The sequence below is a fragment of the Coenobita brevimanus genome, chromosome 17 (assembly GCF_032717465.1).
Source record: "Coenobita brevimanus isolate Jiangsu-jjx chromosome 17, ASM3271746v2, whole genome shotgun sequence".
In the NCBI taxonomy this organism is placed as follows: Eukaryota; Metazoa; Arthropoda; class Malacostraca; order Decapoda; family Coenobitidae; genus Coenobita; species Coenobita brevimanus.
Genome location: NC_136970.1, coordinates 3,524,672 through 3,541,639, shown reverse-complemented (window position 1 = coordinate 3,541,639; position 16,968 = coordinate 3,524,672). Strand labels below are relative to the sequence as shown.

The 16,968-nt window shown below is 42.2% G+C and overlaps 1 protein-coding gene across 1 annotated transcript in view; it reads left to right on the top strand.

The window, feature by feature from the left end:
- Positions 1-15,106, top strand: part of LOC145391184 (uncharacterized) — a 33,979-nt gene extending 18,873 nt beyond the window's left edge. Inside the window, exons 4-5 of the mRNA XM_080265863.1 lie at positions 11,846-11,914; positions 13,857-15,106. Coding sequence (XP_080121989.1) covers positions 11,846-11,914; positions 13,857-14,608 — 821 coding nt within the window. The 3' untranslated portion in view covers positions 14,609-15,106. The remainder of the gene's footprint in view (positions 1-11,845; positions 11,915-13,856) is intronic.
- The last annotated feature ends 1,862 nt before the right edge of the window (positions 15,107-16,968 follow it).

The following is a 16,968-nucleotide window of genomic DNA, read 5'->3' as shown; positions in this document are numbered from 1 at the left end:
TGCTCCTTAGAGTTAGTGTACATTTACTGCTCATTCTTTTGTTCGTTCTTATTTGTATATGTGGAAGAGAGAGGACTGATACAAACAATAATGTATTCCATTATCGCTTTCATAGCTGCTGGCCTTGAACAACACCTTACTGTACCGGTGTCAGTGACTTTGAGTTAGGATGAGCTATAAAAAACTGCGAGCAATTATGGGAAGGGAACAAGGGTCACTGGTGTGTTTACACGACCCTACTCTACCACCTCAAGCAGTCAGGTGTTCACAGTTCACAGTTCACTTCATCCCAGATGTTTTCGCCGATGTTTACATGCTAATGTAACACGCGTCCTAATTTTATTAATTCTTACATGAATCATAGCAAATCACAGGATGGGTTTAGGGGAAAAAAATAATAAAGAAAAAAAAAGCCAGGTGTGCCAGACGAGTCTTTTCACATATGTAAGAAAAAGAAATTTAGAACTTTGAAAAAATGGTCTCAAGGCCGACCATGGGAACACGCAAATATCTGAACCCACAGCCATTGAGGGGGCTAAACATATGTTTTACTTTAAGCAGTAAAAGCACCTTACCAAATCAGCTCTTCCTGATAGTCTGTTATATTTTTCAGATTATTTCTGGGTTGGTAAATACAGTAAACATTTCTTGTTAAATCTGTTTCCCCATCGTTTTTAGCTGTTCTGGTGTGACAACTTTTGTTTATTTCGTTAGCATAATGCTGGAAAGGACTGTTCTTCCCTAAGTGTTTAACTAAACCTGGCCTAACCGAGCTTATCTGTACCTAATAATGTAACCTAACCTAACCTCCAGTTAGGAAATTGGAAAAGGATATCCACCTTTGAGCACATTGAATTTCTTACACTTTGCTGGAAACGATCTTAGAGGATAGTGACGATAATAAGAGGGAGGATATTTTTCAGCAAGAAAAAGTAATTTGCCAAACTGAAAGTTGTCAGAAAGTTACAGAAACAAGCTGGAGGATTATGAATTGAATTGGTAAGGTCTTTCTGCTGCTTCAGGTGTACAGTGAAAGACACAAATATCTTCCCAAAGTCTGACGAATGTAGTGTGGAAAAATCGAACCATTTGAAACAAGCACTAATAGAAACATGGTTTTCATTGTATTTCACCTGGTGTAAATTTTCTTCAGACTGAACTGGGAAGATAGTTGTGTCTTTCATTATACATTTACCGGTAAATAAATCAATCTAACAGTACTTGTGTTTTGTTTCCACCAGATTAATCATGATTTCAGACTATTCAGGCACCTCTTCACACCATGTAGTCTGGATAGTCGGGCTATCTCTGTATTTCCTTTTGTATCGAGTATCGATTTTCATATAATTGAGACAGGTATTTTTGTATTGTGGAATTTGTCCTACATTCATTGCTTTCATACCATTGACAATTCGTACTCTGGGTTTTCGTATTTCGAAGACACACTGTACAGGGTGTTTCCAAATGTTACCCCCTCTCATTAAAGCTGCTCCATCATCCACAGCCATACCATGTATCTCATTTATAACCCCATCCAATACAGATTGAATAGCGTTGGTGACATGACACATCCGTGTTTCAATCCAACATTCAAATAGAAAAATCCATTACTCCCAAACTCATTCACCAAGCTTTGCAACTCCCCTCAGTCTTCACTTAACAACACAGTATCATCTGCAAACAACAGTACAAGAAATTTCCATGCACTGCCCTCTTTCATTAGGGCTGCTCCAACATTCACAGCCCTACCTTGTATCATATAACCCCATGCATATACAGTACTGATTTAACAGCTATGGAGACATGGCACATCTCTGTTTCAATCCAGCTTTCATATAGAAAAATTCACTCAGTTCACTATCCACACCCACTGCAGCCTTAGCACCCTGGTGCATACTTTTCACGGCATTCAACAACTTCCCATTTACTCCATAATTATATTTACAGTACATTCCACAATCTTTGCCTATCCACCCTGTCATATGCTTTCTCCAAATTCTTGAAGGCAACACACAACTTCTTTCCCTTTTCTAGAAACTTTTCCACTAAAGACCTAAGAATGAATATCTGATCTACACAACCTTTTCCCTCCCTAAAACCTCACTGTTCCTTCCCAACTGATTCCTCTGTTATTTCCCTAACTCTGTCAATAAGTATCCTACCATATACTTTTCCTATTACACTAAGAAGATAAATGCCCCTATGATTACGACACACTTCTTTTTGCCTTTTTTCTTTGTACAGGGGACTAATTATACCTGACTTCCAATCCTTCGGGACTTCACCTCCCTCCTAGGCCAGTCTGCATATCTTCCACATCCATGCTACTATTATCTCTGCCCCATGCTTTGGCATTTCACCACACACTCCAACAGTTCCTGGAAGTTTCCCAGTTTTGCTCTTACATCCATATCACACTTTCTCATTTTATCATCCGCACACACATAATCAGTCATTGCCCTCCATTCATTCAGTTCACCACCCACCCTTCTCAGCACTCGCCATGTATACATGTGGATCATTTTGTGCCTAAAGAGGGTATTGGCTATCACCAACACCCTCCCCAGAGATAATGTCCACTAGAGCACTGTCATTCTCATCCACTTCAGGTACACCCCACTCACCAACTACTCCATCCACTTTCACATTCCCTACTTTTCCATTCATATATCCCACCAAAAACGCCCTCTTATTCCTTTCAAACTTTTCCAGGCACGCTTCCACATTTGCCCAGAACTCTTCTTTCACTCTACCTGCACGTCTTTCATTGGCACATACACATACACAATTGCCCACATTAGTAGTCCTACTTTCAGTCTTACCCACACACCAACTGATCCATACTCTCTTAAATTCTCTTTCCATCTCATGCACACAACAATACATACTCATTCTTTTGCCCTTTCATTGTCACCTACTTCCACACATATCCCCCATCCATACTCCCACTCTCTCACACTCTCACCTCTCCATTCAGTCTCAGTTATACCACATATGTCCACCTTTGTATCCTCAAGCACCTGGACCATCACTTTCACCTCATCATTTGCACCCCTTACCTTCCATGTAGCAATTTGTACCATGTCCTTTGTTCGGTCCTTAGTTGTCACCTGTTGGTCAGTCCTGGTCCAAGGCCTCTTGTTGATGTTTTTAGTTAGTTGTTTTCTGGGGAGGGGCATTAACCCTCTGTCAACCCACTTGCTGTCATGTAGGGAAAAACATGTTGGTTGGTTAGGAGGTCACTGCCCGGCATTGTAAATGATTTCCTGGTTTACAGGAAATCATTTGGCTTGCCTTTCAGTGTAGAGCTACCCCGAAATAGAGTACCGCTACACTAAGTGGATGGATGATGGGCGCCCCCACCTACCACATAGTTAAAATTGAAGCTGCAGGGATCATAGGGAGGGGGGAGAATTTATGGATTTTCGACATTTGCAGCAGTCTGCCGTGACCCATTTATAGATAAGGGCCTTTATTTTCATAAGCTGTGGCACCTGATGGTTTAGTGGGTAATTCAGGCACTCCAGTCGGATTGAGCCCATGCAGGATTATATCCAAGGGGTGATTGGGGTTTATTGCTTATATAGTGCCACTCAGTTATGAGTGAGGCTGGTCACTTTCATCTTAATGTCAGGACCAACTTGCCTAGCCCCGGGCTCCTATGTTCCTCATGGGGCAACACAGGATTAGATGATGATGATGATGATGATCATCATCATCATCATGTAAGTTTAGGTAGTGGTGACCAGCATCCACTCATTTGATGCAGCACTGCCTACCTGTTCACCTTTATCATTCATTTTCTTTTTGTCTGCCTTCCACTCTTCATATATTTCCTATCTTTCCTGTCACATTTTATTACTCTTCTTTCCTTTTCAGGTGGCTTTATATAGAGTTAGTCATAATGGTTTTCTGTAAGCCAGGAAGCAGTGAGTGGTATCCATATAACCAAACCTTATGTGTCAACAAGTGGGTTGGCAGAGGGTTAGTGCTCCTCCCCGTAAGACAACTAAATCAAAGACAAACGACCACCCTTTATGGGATTTTGGCATCTGGTCATAGATAGATAGACAGATGATGTATCACCCTGTTCAGAACTTTATGACTCTTTTGAATGTTGAGGGATGACAGTCAACAGTTCCATCACATATCTGAATATGGTAATATTCTTGAGTGGGAAGAAGATGGCATTATTATCATTAACTTTTTAAAATCAAGAATAGCAAGAAATATGAAATAAAGTACAATACATAAGTACAGTATCTCATCCAGACTTACCCAGATGAAAGCATTAACAAGCTTGATGGCTGATTTGATTTCAGTGGAGCATAGACTTTTGTACATATTTGGGAAATTTGTCTTTCCAGATTGAGTTTTTCTGCACTAGTAAAGTGGAATCAGGTTAACAGTAAAAGTACATGTTTTTAGGCATCATAACATAAAATACAGGGTTTCACCTCGTTAAGAAATACAGTAATCACTCCAATATCCGGATCAATAGAGCCATCGGTAGGTTCGGTTATTGGTTTCGTCCGGATATTGGGCCCCAGCTTATGGACTTGTACTTATGGACCCTAACTCAGAGAAACACCTATACAACTCCCTCTGGACATGCATAGCACCTATTTAACACCCAAATCACACCAATAAGGCACATAAATGACTGAAATAAATGCAAAAGAAACATAAAATGAGGGTTTAGAAGTATGTTCATACATTAATAAACATTCTGGTACTTATGGACCCTAACCTAGCCTACCTCAGAAAAACACATTCCTACTGCACATGCATGAGGTAAGTATAGTATGGAAAAAAGTACAGTATGAAACATTCTGGTAAGTATAGTATGGAAAAAAGTACAGTATGAAACATTCTGGCTACTTACAGCAAGTCCCTGGCCACCTCGATGAATAACCGCCTCCTCTCGGACTCTGACAGTAAGAACGATTTCCTGAAGTCTTGCACTGAACTTAGTCAATAACACACAGAAGTCCGTTCTCTTCACAGTGTTCACTTTAGTCCAAATAATGCTCCATTTTAATTTTGTGTTGCACATTAACTTTTCCCAATTTTTTTTTATTTTCCAAAGCCAAAACAAAGAAGGTTAGTTACGTTAAATTTTGTTTCCACTGAGTCTTTTCTCTCATTTCGAGAACCTTAACACAACACACTGTTTTTTTCACTGCACAACACTCAGAATTCCCGTGTGGTGTAGTGGAGAAGTTCTTGCTGTTTATTCACTGTCAGAGTCCGAGAGTATCATTGGCAGGCGACCAAGGGGTGCATCGCTGGGTCGTGGTGATGGCGTACCGACTACAGAAGACTCTGAGGAAAGCCGCAAACTCACATCGAGCGGTGACTCCACTGTAGCTGATGTGCTGGGCTGTGGCTCGGAGCATGAGGGCCTGTCTTGAGGAGGCAACGGAGTGGAGCCAGGGCTTGGCACAGCGGGGGTCACGGGCCTGAAAAAACTGTCAATCGTTGACTGACGCAAGGACCGACGATTCTGGCAATTGATGATGTGCTGCCGGAAAGCACGCACTTCCTCCACGAGTCCCAAGGGCCCCATCTCCCTGTCGCAGTCCGGGTGTTCCAGGTAGTCTAGGACGAACTCTAGATGTTCCTGGAGTGCGCTCAGCTTGGGGATGGCTGGAGTAGTGTCCTGCTGAGAGGAGTCCGCATCATCGTCGCCTTCTTCGTCGGAATCTTCAAGTTCGGGACTGACACCAGCAACCGAAGACGCGATCTCGATATCAGACAACGTCTGATACCCAGGATCGCCCTCGTCGTTGTCCAACCACTCACGTACATCGTCCACATCAACAACGTCGCCGTGTGTATGTAGCCGTGCATGGAAGTCATCCACGTCAAAGCCCAGAAAATCGTACTCCACATCTGTACCGAGAAGCAGACGAGACCAACCATTTTCAAGAGTTTTCACAGGGACTTCCTTCCATGCACTAGCCCAGTTGTACAGCGCAGACTTGATGTTGTAGCGGCGAAGGTTTTCCAAAGTCCGCTTGCCTCGAGTGTCACGTCCTTCCCTGCGCTCGTCCTCGTCCTCGAGAACAACCATCACCTCGTCCAGGAACTTCCGACGGTACAGGCGCTTTGTTGCCATGATCACTCCTTGGTCCATGGGTTGAATGAGAGCAGTCATATTAGGTGGCAGAAACATGCACCTAATACGGCCATTCTCAGCAACCAAGTCCTTGTCGCACGGGTGGGCAGGTGCATTGTCGAGCAGAAGGAGAGCCTTTACCTGGTCACGAGGGATTCCCAGTGTCTTCGTCTGGTACTGGATGACCTCCTTGACGAAGTGATGGTGAAACCAGTCTTTGAAAATCACAGCTGTGAACCATGCTTTCAAAGAATGGTACCATACGACAGGAAGAACATCCATCACCCCACGAAGGCACCGAGGCTGCTTTGCACGGCCAACAACAACGGGCTTAAGCCGGTGCATGCCGTTAGCACTGGCACAACACAAAGCAGATATCCGTTCCTTAGAAAGCTTGCGGCCAGGTACACGCTTCTCCGTCTCATCGGCTAGAGTGTTCGTTGGCACCGAGCGATAGAATAGGCCAGTTTCGTCTGCGTTATAGACTTGACCGAGAGTGAGGCCCTCCCTGTCGATCAAGCCTTTCACCTTGTGCCGAAACTCGTCAACTCCATCCTCGTTAGCGTCCAATGCTTCGCCATGTGCTTTACGGTTAGTAAGGCCATGTCGCAACTTTAACGCGAAGAGCCAACCCTCGGATGCCTTGAAGTCTAGGGCGTCGTGAAGCCTTGCAAACTTCTCAGCAGCAGCCTTCAGCTCTGTTCCACGTACCATCACACCAGCTGCACGTTGCTGTCGGTACCAAATCAACGTGGATCGGTCGATTTCTGCAAACTTGGGGGTAAACATAACCTTCCTTTCCACGTTGCGTTTGCTTCTCGACGAGAAGTCAGCCTTGTACTGCATGAGTTTGTCTCAGGAACGTTTGATATCGAACAAAGTCGACCGGGCCAGGTTAAACTCGCGGAGAATGCGTGAAGAAGACCAACCCGCATCAACTTTCTCCAATATCTCCCTCTTCTTTTCCAGAGTCAACACCTTTTCTCAGGTGGCGGGGCCATCATCACACACACTAAGAGGAGGGCCGAGAGCAGCAGGAGGCCTCGCAGCAAGTACGGCACCACCACAAAAGCGAGCACGTGGGCAGCCATTGCGAAGAGCGCAGGTCCAGTCGCGGTGAGAGACAGGCGGGAAGTGGGGAGGATGCAGCGGCGCTCTATCGGACGTCGGAGGAATGATGAACCAAAACAATGCTCTCCCGCGGCGCGAGCGGCAAGTTCAAATTACGGACGGCAAAAAATCGATTTTTTTTTTTAATTTTTTTGGGGTTTTCGGACCATTTTGGGAATATTGGGTCCCAGGACGATAAGGTCCGGGTAGTGGGGATGTTCAGTTATTGGGCGTCCGGATATCAGAGTGATTACTGTACATTAAACCCATAACTTTGCCAACATGGTATGTAAGCCATATCAACTTAGCTTCACTTTTTTAGCTTTAATAACCCATCCAGTGGATGCCAGTAAACAAAAAGATATTTATACCAGACATGTAGCCACTGTCCATCACATGGGTTACACCTTGTTAAGACCCCATTTAACTGTTTATCTGCTAGAATTTCTCTTGGCCAAACAGAATCATCAGGTATTATCGCAAATAAAATTCCTAGGCAGTATTGTCATAGCAGAAGGTTTGTGGCCATGTGCAGAATGCCACAAAGGTGTGGGATGTACTATCTTGTGCATAAGAGATGTAGTGGTGTAAGAGGTAGGCTGTGAAATAATGCTGATCTCCTGTGTGTAGTGTGAGAGGAGAGCATGTACTTACAGAGGTAGGAAGCAGTTGCCTTTGCTGAGGAGTCATACAGACAGAGGTAGGAAGCAGTTGCCTTTGCTGAGGAGTCGCTTGAGTGTGTGGAGTTTTGTTTTTTGGGGAACATGATATGTGCTGCATGTGGGACTGGAACTAGCTCTGTGGGTAGGGTAAGGAGTGGTTGGAAGAAGTTCAGGGAGCTGTTGCCTCTCCTGACATTGAGAGGGCTCTCCTTCCATGCCAAGGGGCCCTTATATGCAGCATGTGTTATGAGTGTAATGGTATAGGGTAGTGAGACCCTGTGCAGCAAAGTAAAATGATATTCGTAGGCTCAAGTGTATAGAGATTATAATGATTAGAGTGGATGTGTTGAGCATCCTTGAATTGATAAGCTTTGGGGGTTGAGATTGTGAATGAAGAAGTGAGAGGAAGGGTGGGACTTGAATGTATTATTGTTGTGATGAGGAGTAGATTGAGATGGTTTGGGCATATGGAGAGGATGGAGAATGACAACTGGGTGCAGAGCGGAAGAGATGTGAACGTAAGGATAGGATTCCAAGAGACAAACTGAAGTAAAACTGGGAAGCTGTCATAGATTGTGACCTCAGAGATAAGAGACTGAATAGAGAGGCTGCTAGAGATTGAGCAGCGTCAAGAGCCACCATTTGATGACCAAGGTTGACACATGTAAGCATGTACAGGTAATAGGTTCTGTAAATGAATAAATTGTAGCACAGAAGGGGTTACTCAAGATAGTTTTTTCAAGATTGTTGCTTAAGTCTTTGACAGCTGGGATTTCTCTTTGCTGAACAAAATCTTGTTTCAGCCTAAATGAAATGCCTATCCATCCATCCATCATCAAGTCTTTTTTTGCATCATTCAATCCTTTATTAGTTGACAAAATCTTATAGTTTTACCCTAATGAAATACCGATCCATCCTTCCATCATCCAGCTCTTTTTTGCATCATCCAATCCTGTATTAGTTAACAGAATTCTATAGTTTTAACCTAAATGAAATGCCTTCAATCCAGGGCTGGGGGTCAATTATGAATTGAATTGGAATTAAATTGGAATTGATTTAAAAAAAACTGTGAATTGGAATTGGGAAAAATATAAAAATAAAATTAATTGACGAATTTGAATTGATATGAATTGATGACTGAATTGAAAAAATGATATTTTATACTGTAATATGCAAGTTCATTATTGTACAATAATTAACTTACAGTATACTCAATTAAACAGTAAAATATACAGTTTTCTATCACAAAAGAAGTTTTAAATATTTTGAAACATTTTTTTTTTTTTTCCAATAGATTAATGGTACTGGCTAGATTAAAATAGATTTTGAATTGAAAACATTTTAATTGAATGAAATGGCCATAATGAATTGAACTGGAATTGAAGATTTCCTTTTTTACCAATAAACTGAATTGAATTGGAATTGATTAATTCAAATTTTATTCTGAATTGGAATTGAAATGATTTGACAAAAATAAGTTGACCCCAGCCCTGCATCCATCCATTCATCATCCATTCCATATTTGGTCCATCAGGTGTGTAGAGCCTTGGGACTAGGCTGCTTGGTCTCGACATTTAAGGCAAGGGTGACCAACCTCCACCATCCCTAATGGACATTATGCAAGCACTAAACTCCAGCCGCCCCTTCAGATGGAAACCTATACAGGCTCCATCTGGTTGGAGAGCCTTAACCCATTAATAAAATACAGTACCTAAGTGCAGCAAATTGGTTAAAGGGTCTCTTGCATTCCACATACAGGTTGAGCAAATATAATCACTGTATTTGAGGATACAGACTCCTGTGGAAACCAAAAAACCTGCTGTACTTTATTGAACTGCAGTACATTGTGTACTACGCTTAATTTTGTATCATTTATAAAGGCACCAACATGCATACATGCGTTGGCCTTTGTCACCTAAATGGCAGCACTCCATATCTCTCAGTTTTTCTAGTAGCCTCCCTGTTCAGTCCCTTATCCTTGAGGTCACACTCTGTAACCTCATTCCAGGTTTAAAAAAAAAACTATCTGCCTTGCAGTCCTACCATCGACGTTCACATCTCTCACCTTCCATACCCAGTTGTCATCCCTCATTCTCTCAGCATGCCCAAACCACCTCAAATTACCCCTCCGCATTACAGCACCAATATATTCAAGTCCAATTCTTCCTCTCAACTCTTCAGTTGCAATCCTACCCTCCCAGGCCTTGCAGTCAAGGACACACTACACATCCATCTGATCATTGTCATTTCTGTACATTTGAGCCTACGAATATCCTCTTCCTTATTGCCCAGGTCTCCCCACCATGCAGCATTACATTCCTAACTCATGCTACATACAGGGATCCCTTAGCATGGAGAGAGAGACATTTCATTGTTAGGAGAGGTAACAGCACCTTGAACTTCCTCCATTCACTCCTTACCAAGTCACAGAGCTAGCTCCAGCCCAACCTCCAATATACTTGTATACTGTAATATTTCCCCCAAATAACAATGGTCCTCCATACACTCAAGAGACTCCACCAAGGTGAATCCTTTCATGCATGTCAGTCACTGCAAGCTCTCCCCAACACACCACACACGTGAAGTCAGCATTATTTCGCAGCCTACCTCTAACACAGCACCACTACATCTGTAATGCACCCACTTATCATGAACACTTGTGCTTAATTAATGCCGTAATACCTCTCATCTGTATACATACGAGGTCTGTTCAGAAAGTATCTGACCATAGGCTCTAAAAAAATTAATAGCCAACCTGTTCAGCTAGGACACTAATTCCCCTCAAAGTAGGCCCCTTCTGACTTGACGCAAAGAGCCCAGTTTTCTACTGCCTGAAACATTTTTCAAAGTCTGTTTTCAGTATTTCCTGCTAGTGCTTCATCGCATTCGTTGTGATCTCTTTTCTTGGATGAACATTGCTCAGGACATGCTGGAGTGTGCAAATCACGATCCAGACTTTCTGAAGATTGTTATCACTGGAGATGAGACTTGGGTGTACAGGAACGGCCCAGAAACCAAAGCACAGTCGTCCCAGTGGAAGCATGCAGGGGCGCATCAGCCAAAAAAAGCACGACAGGTCCGCAGGAAGTTGAAATGCTCTCGTATGTCGACAGTTTTTTTTTTTATTATTACCTTGGTGTTGTGCATTATGAATACACACCAGAAGGTCAGACTGTTAACAAACATTACAACTTCCATGTTATTCGTTGTCTTCATGGCGCAGTTTGGTGGAAGAGACCAGACCTTTGGAAAGCGGCAAGTTGGAAACTGCACCATGACATTGCCCCTGTCCATTCTTCTCAACTGATTCAGGAATTTTTGGCCAAGCAAAACATCCTGCAGGTCCGACAGGCTCCCTGCTCACCAGACTCGGCTCCATGGCTTTCGGTTATTCCTCAGGCTCAAAGCTCCATTGAAAGGTTCCTGATTTGAGGTGAGAGAAGAGATCATTACGAATGTCATGAAGCGCTTACAGGAGATACTGAAAACCAGCTTGAAAATTGTTCCAGGCAGTGGAAAGAATGCTGGACTATGTATGTCAAGTCTGAGTGGGCCTACTTTGAGGGGGATTAGTGTCCTAGCTCAATGGGTTAGCTATTTATATTTTTAGAGCCTAAGGTTAGATACTTTCTAAACAGACCTCATGTATGATTCCACTCTCCCACACTGATATGTACAGTTTCATGCCAGCATACGTTAGCTGCAGATATCAACAGTTGTTTTTGGACAGTATAATGAGGTGTCTCATTGCGAAAAACGTATATGAAGTTCTGACATTAGTTTTTTCTTTTAAAACATTCATCAGTTAACTTAACTTGGTAACAGTTTGTGTGAAGTACTAACATGAATAATTTTGTCAAAAGCTGTTTCAGTTAAATGCATCACAGTTCAGTTCCATAATATTGTTAACGCTGGTGCCTGGGAAGTAAATGCGTTGCTTTCTTTATTCTAGCGGTCGAGGACGTGTGTCGTTGCGAAAGAGATACTGACGAGTCAGAAGACACCGGGACAAATGCCAGAGGTAAATAGGGAAGGAGTACTGAGGTAGTTTTCATGTCAGTTAAATTATTACATAATGGAAGAGTCAGATCAGGGTAGGAGTAGTGGACATACTGATTCCCTGTAATTTATAAAAGGAAGCAAAGCTTTGAAAGGAGTGAAAAGGGGTAAGGTAGCAGGTGAAGATGGTCTTGCCTTTAATCTACTAAGAATGCAAGTAACTGCTTGGTACAGATTACCAAGACTTTAGAAATTTTTAAAGCCAAAACTGTAACCCAGAGTATTGGAAAAATGCATTATTTATTCTTCCTCGTCATCATTCTGATCTTTTTCCCATGTGCATGTGGGAGAGGTAGGAACTAGAAGCAAGGATAGAGAAGGTACAGAAGTGGGAGAACTATCAACAGCATTGCCAGTGAATCTGGCTGGACAATCATTCACATATCATTCAAGTCCCCAGATCCTGGCTCCACCACACATACAAGCTAAAGCCAAAATCTGCATACATTATATATATATATATATATATATATATATATATATATATATATATATATATAGTATATATATATATATATATATATATATATATATACTATATATATATATATGCACACAATATATGGTGGTAGGTGGGGGCACTCAACATCCACTCACTTGATGTAATGCTGCTCTCAGGTGTCTGCCCTTCCCTCTCCTCCATCCTTCTTTCCTTCCGTCCTCTTCTGTCTTCTTTCCTTCATTCTTTCCTCGTCCTTCTGCCTACGAGTGACATTACGCTCCCTCTTCTGTCTTTCCTTCTTTCTCTCCTCTTCCTTCTGTCTGTGGGTGACTCCACACAGTGACAATTCAGATGGTTTCCTGTACACCAGAAAACCATTTACTGTGCTGGGTGGTAACCATATAACCAAACTATGACGCCTGGTGGTTTAGTGGGTAATTAAGGCGCATCATCCGGATTGAACCCGTGTAGGTTTATATCCAAGGGGTGGTTGGGGTTTATTGTTCTCGTAATGCCACTCAGGGGTGAGTGAGGCTGGTCATGTTCATTTAAAATGTCAGGACCAACTTGCCTAGTCCCAGGCTCCTACACTCCTCATGGGGCAACGCAGGTTTATATGAGGTATGTATGTATTGTAGCTTATACCAGATTGTTTTATTCAGCCAAGGGAAGACCCCCATTGTGGATCCTCACCCTCATAATGCTTAACACCTTGCTGTATCCTGAGAACTTTCTGTCAGGGAATGGCCATAGCAAAAGTCTCATAGCTACAGTACATTGCTCTTGCATATTTCTTACTCTGCCGCTCAGCATCTTTCTTCTTATGTGCCTTGAATATGCTGTTCATCTTTTTATTTCAATGTACAGCCTTCTTCCATCAGGAGAAAACTGCTGCAGTATGAGTTTTTTCAGCTTAAATATAGAAAATAATTGAGTGTATGTTGTGGTGGAATGTATGATCAGACTTGCAGGTGATGCCACATGTACAAGACTGCAGAAGATTGAAGATGGAATAGCATGAAAAAGAGGTGTTGGGACAGACTAACCTCTGTACACAAGGAAATTGAAATTTAAATACTATAGTTAGTGACTGAGAAAATGAGAAAAAGGAAGAACTCAGGTTGAGAGTGCTGAAGAAGTGCTCCTGGAAACTGAAAGATATCTTCTTCTATCTTATGTTTTGGTGATGATTTGTAAGTATACATGTACAGAGTTTAGTAAATGTAAGAATAAGCAACTAGTTTGCAGTAGTTAGAAATAATTCATTTCACACTAATATGATTTGGGTTACTACATATCCTTGGGTAGTAGATATGTGTTAATTTTAAGGCTCATATTGTTTCTTAGGTATACAGACTGTATATTAAGAAAGCAGTACAGTAACTGATTTTTTGTGCCTTTCCCCCCCATCCCCCAGTATGATTGAGGTAATTAACTAACATAATATATTTGTCTTTCCAAGGTGAACGCTGGGATACAAAGAAGGTGTGCAATATCTGTGGGAAAGTGCTCTCCCGAGGTGACAAACTGAAGAATCACATCCGAACACACACAAACAATTTCCCATTTCATTGTGATACCTGTGGCCAAGGGTTCCTGCGTTCTGAGGGACTGCGTGTGCACAATAGAATCCACACAGGAGAGCGGCCGTATGTGTGCATCATCTGTGGCAAAGCTTACACGAGGAAAGATAAGCTTACCAGACATGCTATCGTGCACACAGGTGAAAGACCATTCGTATGCCAACACTGTGGCAAGTCATTTACCCGAAAAGACAAGATGCAGCGGCACGAAATGATTCATAAGGTGGACAAGCCTTTTACATGTGTGCCATGTAACCTAGAGTTTGTGCGGCAGGAGACATTTAATGCACATATGGAGAGGAAACATCCCGAGCGTCTACCCTACACTGTGGTTCAGCATTCTCGTGCCAACAGCCCCGGCTATCACCCTCAAGGCCTCAACCTCTCTGAGAACAAAACCACCATCAGCACCAGCAAGCCATCACTGACCAGTTCAAAACTCTCCAGCAGCTCATCCACAGCAGGCAGCTCCCAGACTTCCCTAGCCAGTAGTAGCAGCTCCCTTCCAGGTGGTTCGTCCCTCCTCAGCAGTTCCTCACTCCTCTCTGGCACCTCACTCCTCACGAGCTCAGCCCTGGCTGGTGGCATGGCACTGCATGGCAGCAGTGTCGTGCACCACCACCTCTCTTGAGACTCCCAGGATCATGTCTCTGCCTGTATCGCAAGGAGGGACGCCAAACCATTATTGTAAGATGTGGATACTTTGATAGTGAGGGGTAATTGTAATGATGTATACATAGGTTCCCTTTATTTAACTTATACATTAGGCTGGTAGGTCACTGTTATTAGAACAGCTGGAATATTGATACGGCTGGAGTATTAGAACACATAACAGCGACTGTAGCTGTTTACAGCGTTCCATTTCTGACACTTTGCTGGTGTGATTTTTGACATCTACACTATGACATGTAACCATATCTAGAATGCAGCCTTTAAATGCATAACACATCCTATTGTAGAATATGATTTTGAAGGAACCAAACATTAAATGGGCCATGCTGTATACAGTATATACATATATTTTGTATGTTACACAATAACGCTGAGACAGCTTTCTTTTGTGTAAATGTACCAGCATGTTTAGTTGGAGAGAAAAAAGTATGTGTTTTCTTTTATTTAAAACACACACACACACACACACACACACACACACACACACACACACACACACACACACACACACACACACACACACACACACACACACACACACACACACACACACACACACACACACACACACACACACACACACACACACACACACACACACACACACACACACACACACACACACACACACACACACACACACACACACACACACACACACACACACACACACACACACACACACACACACACACACACACACACACACACACACACACACACACACACACACACACACACACACACACACACACACACACACACACACACACACACACACACACACACACACACACACACACACACACACACACACACACACACACACACACACACACACACACACACACACACACACACACACACACACACACACACACACACACACACACACACACACACACACACACACACACACACACACACACACACACACACACACACACACACACACACACACACACACACACACACACACACACACACACACACACACACACACACACACACACAATTACCCCACATAATCCCAGTAACCCCATCTTAAGGTATTGTAAATTTCATTTAAGGTCTAGCTCTTAGCATGCCTTCATAGGTTTATATACTAATATCTTATTTCTTAGATGATAAGATGCTTTCTAGGATACTTCATAATATGCAGTTTTTATTGTAAGTTATGTATGACTAGATTTCCATTGGATTAAGTATTAGAAGTACCGTACTGTCACGATCAGAAGTTCACAGACTTTTCCCTGGCAGCTGTGTCAGTGGAAGGTGTTACATGATATAATCTCATGTGACTGTAATATGAAGCACAACAAAAGTATGTGAGAAGGAAGAGTACTCTCAGATGGGAAGGAAAGAGAGTATAGAAGGCCGGACACAATGCTGGCAGAGGATTGTCGGTGAATTTATGCTCGCAGTAGCACATGAAAACAGAAACTATGGTATCTGTTAGTGTGGTAGAAAGTTGTTTGTGAAGCACAGTGGGAATTTCAAGTGTAATTGTTTTTTATATTTCATATTCTCACTAATTATGGTAATACTGTGAGACTTCCTTATTTTCATTCATGATAATGTAGTACAGTACTACCTTCAGTTAACTCTACACTGAGTGACAAGGTACATGGATTCCAGTAACCCAGAAAACCATTTACTGTGTTTGGAAGCAATCATATAGCCAGCCAAAAGACACCTGATTGTTTTAGTAGGTCAAGGTTCTCCAACAGGATGTGACCTATAAGAAATTAGAACAATGATGGGGTTTATTGCCCACATAATGCCACTTAGCAAGCAACTGGTCACTCACCTTAAAAGCCTGATTAGCCTATCCTTAGTCCTGTACACTTATGATGGCTACCACAGGATTGAATGATGGATGGATAGAATATGGAACATTGTAATAAGAGATGACTAATTTGTACATCTGACCACTGTCTTTTCTAGTAAATAATTTTCAGTAGAAGGAATATGAAACTGAAGTATACTTCCTAAATTCATATAGGCATCTCTGAATTTATTTAATGCATAACACCTCCTGATTATAATATTCAGTCAAGAAAGTACCAAAGTGTAAATGAAAGAATGCCAGAATACTGAACAAAACATTAGGTAATAAAAACTGTGGAATACTTGAAAATCAGACAACCAGAATATAAAAAGGATGTCATACTGATTGACTGAAATACTGGATCTTGCTATTTTTAAAAAGAAAATTAACTTACCTATTCACTAGGGTGATGTCTTTTGAAGTTTATTCTTGCTTTCTTTAGATTATTTGACTCAACTTCAGAAAGACCTCATGTAGTGAAGGGGTTA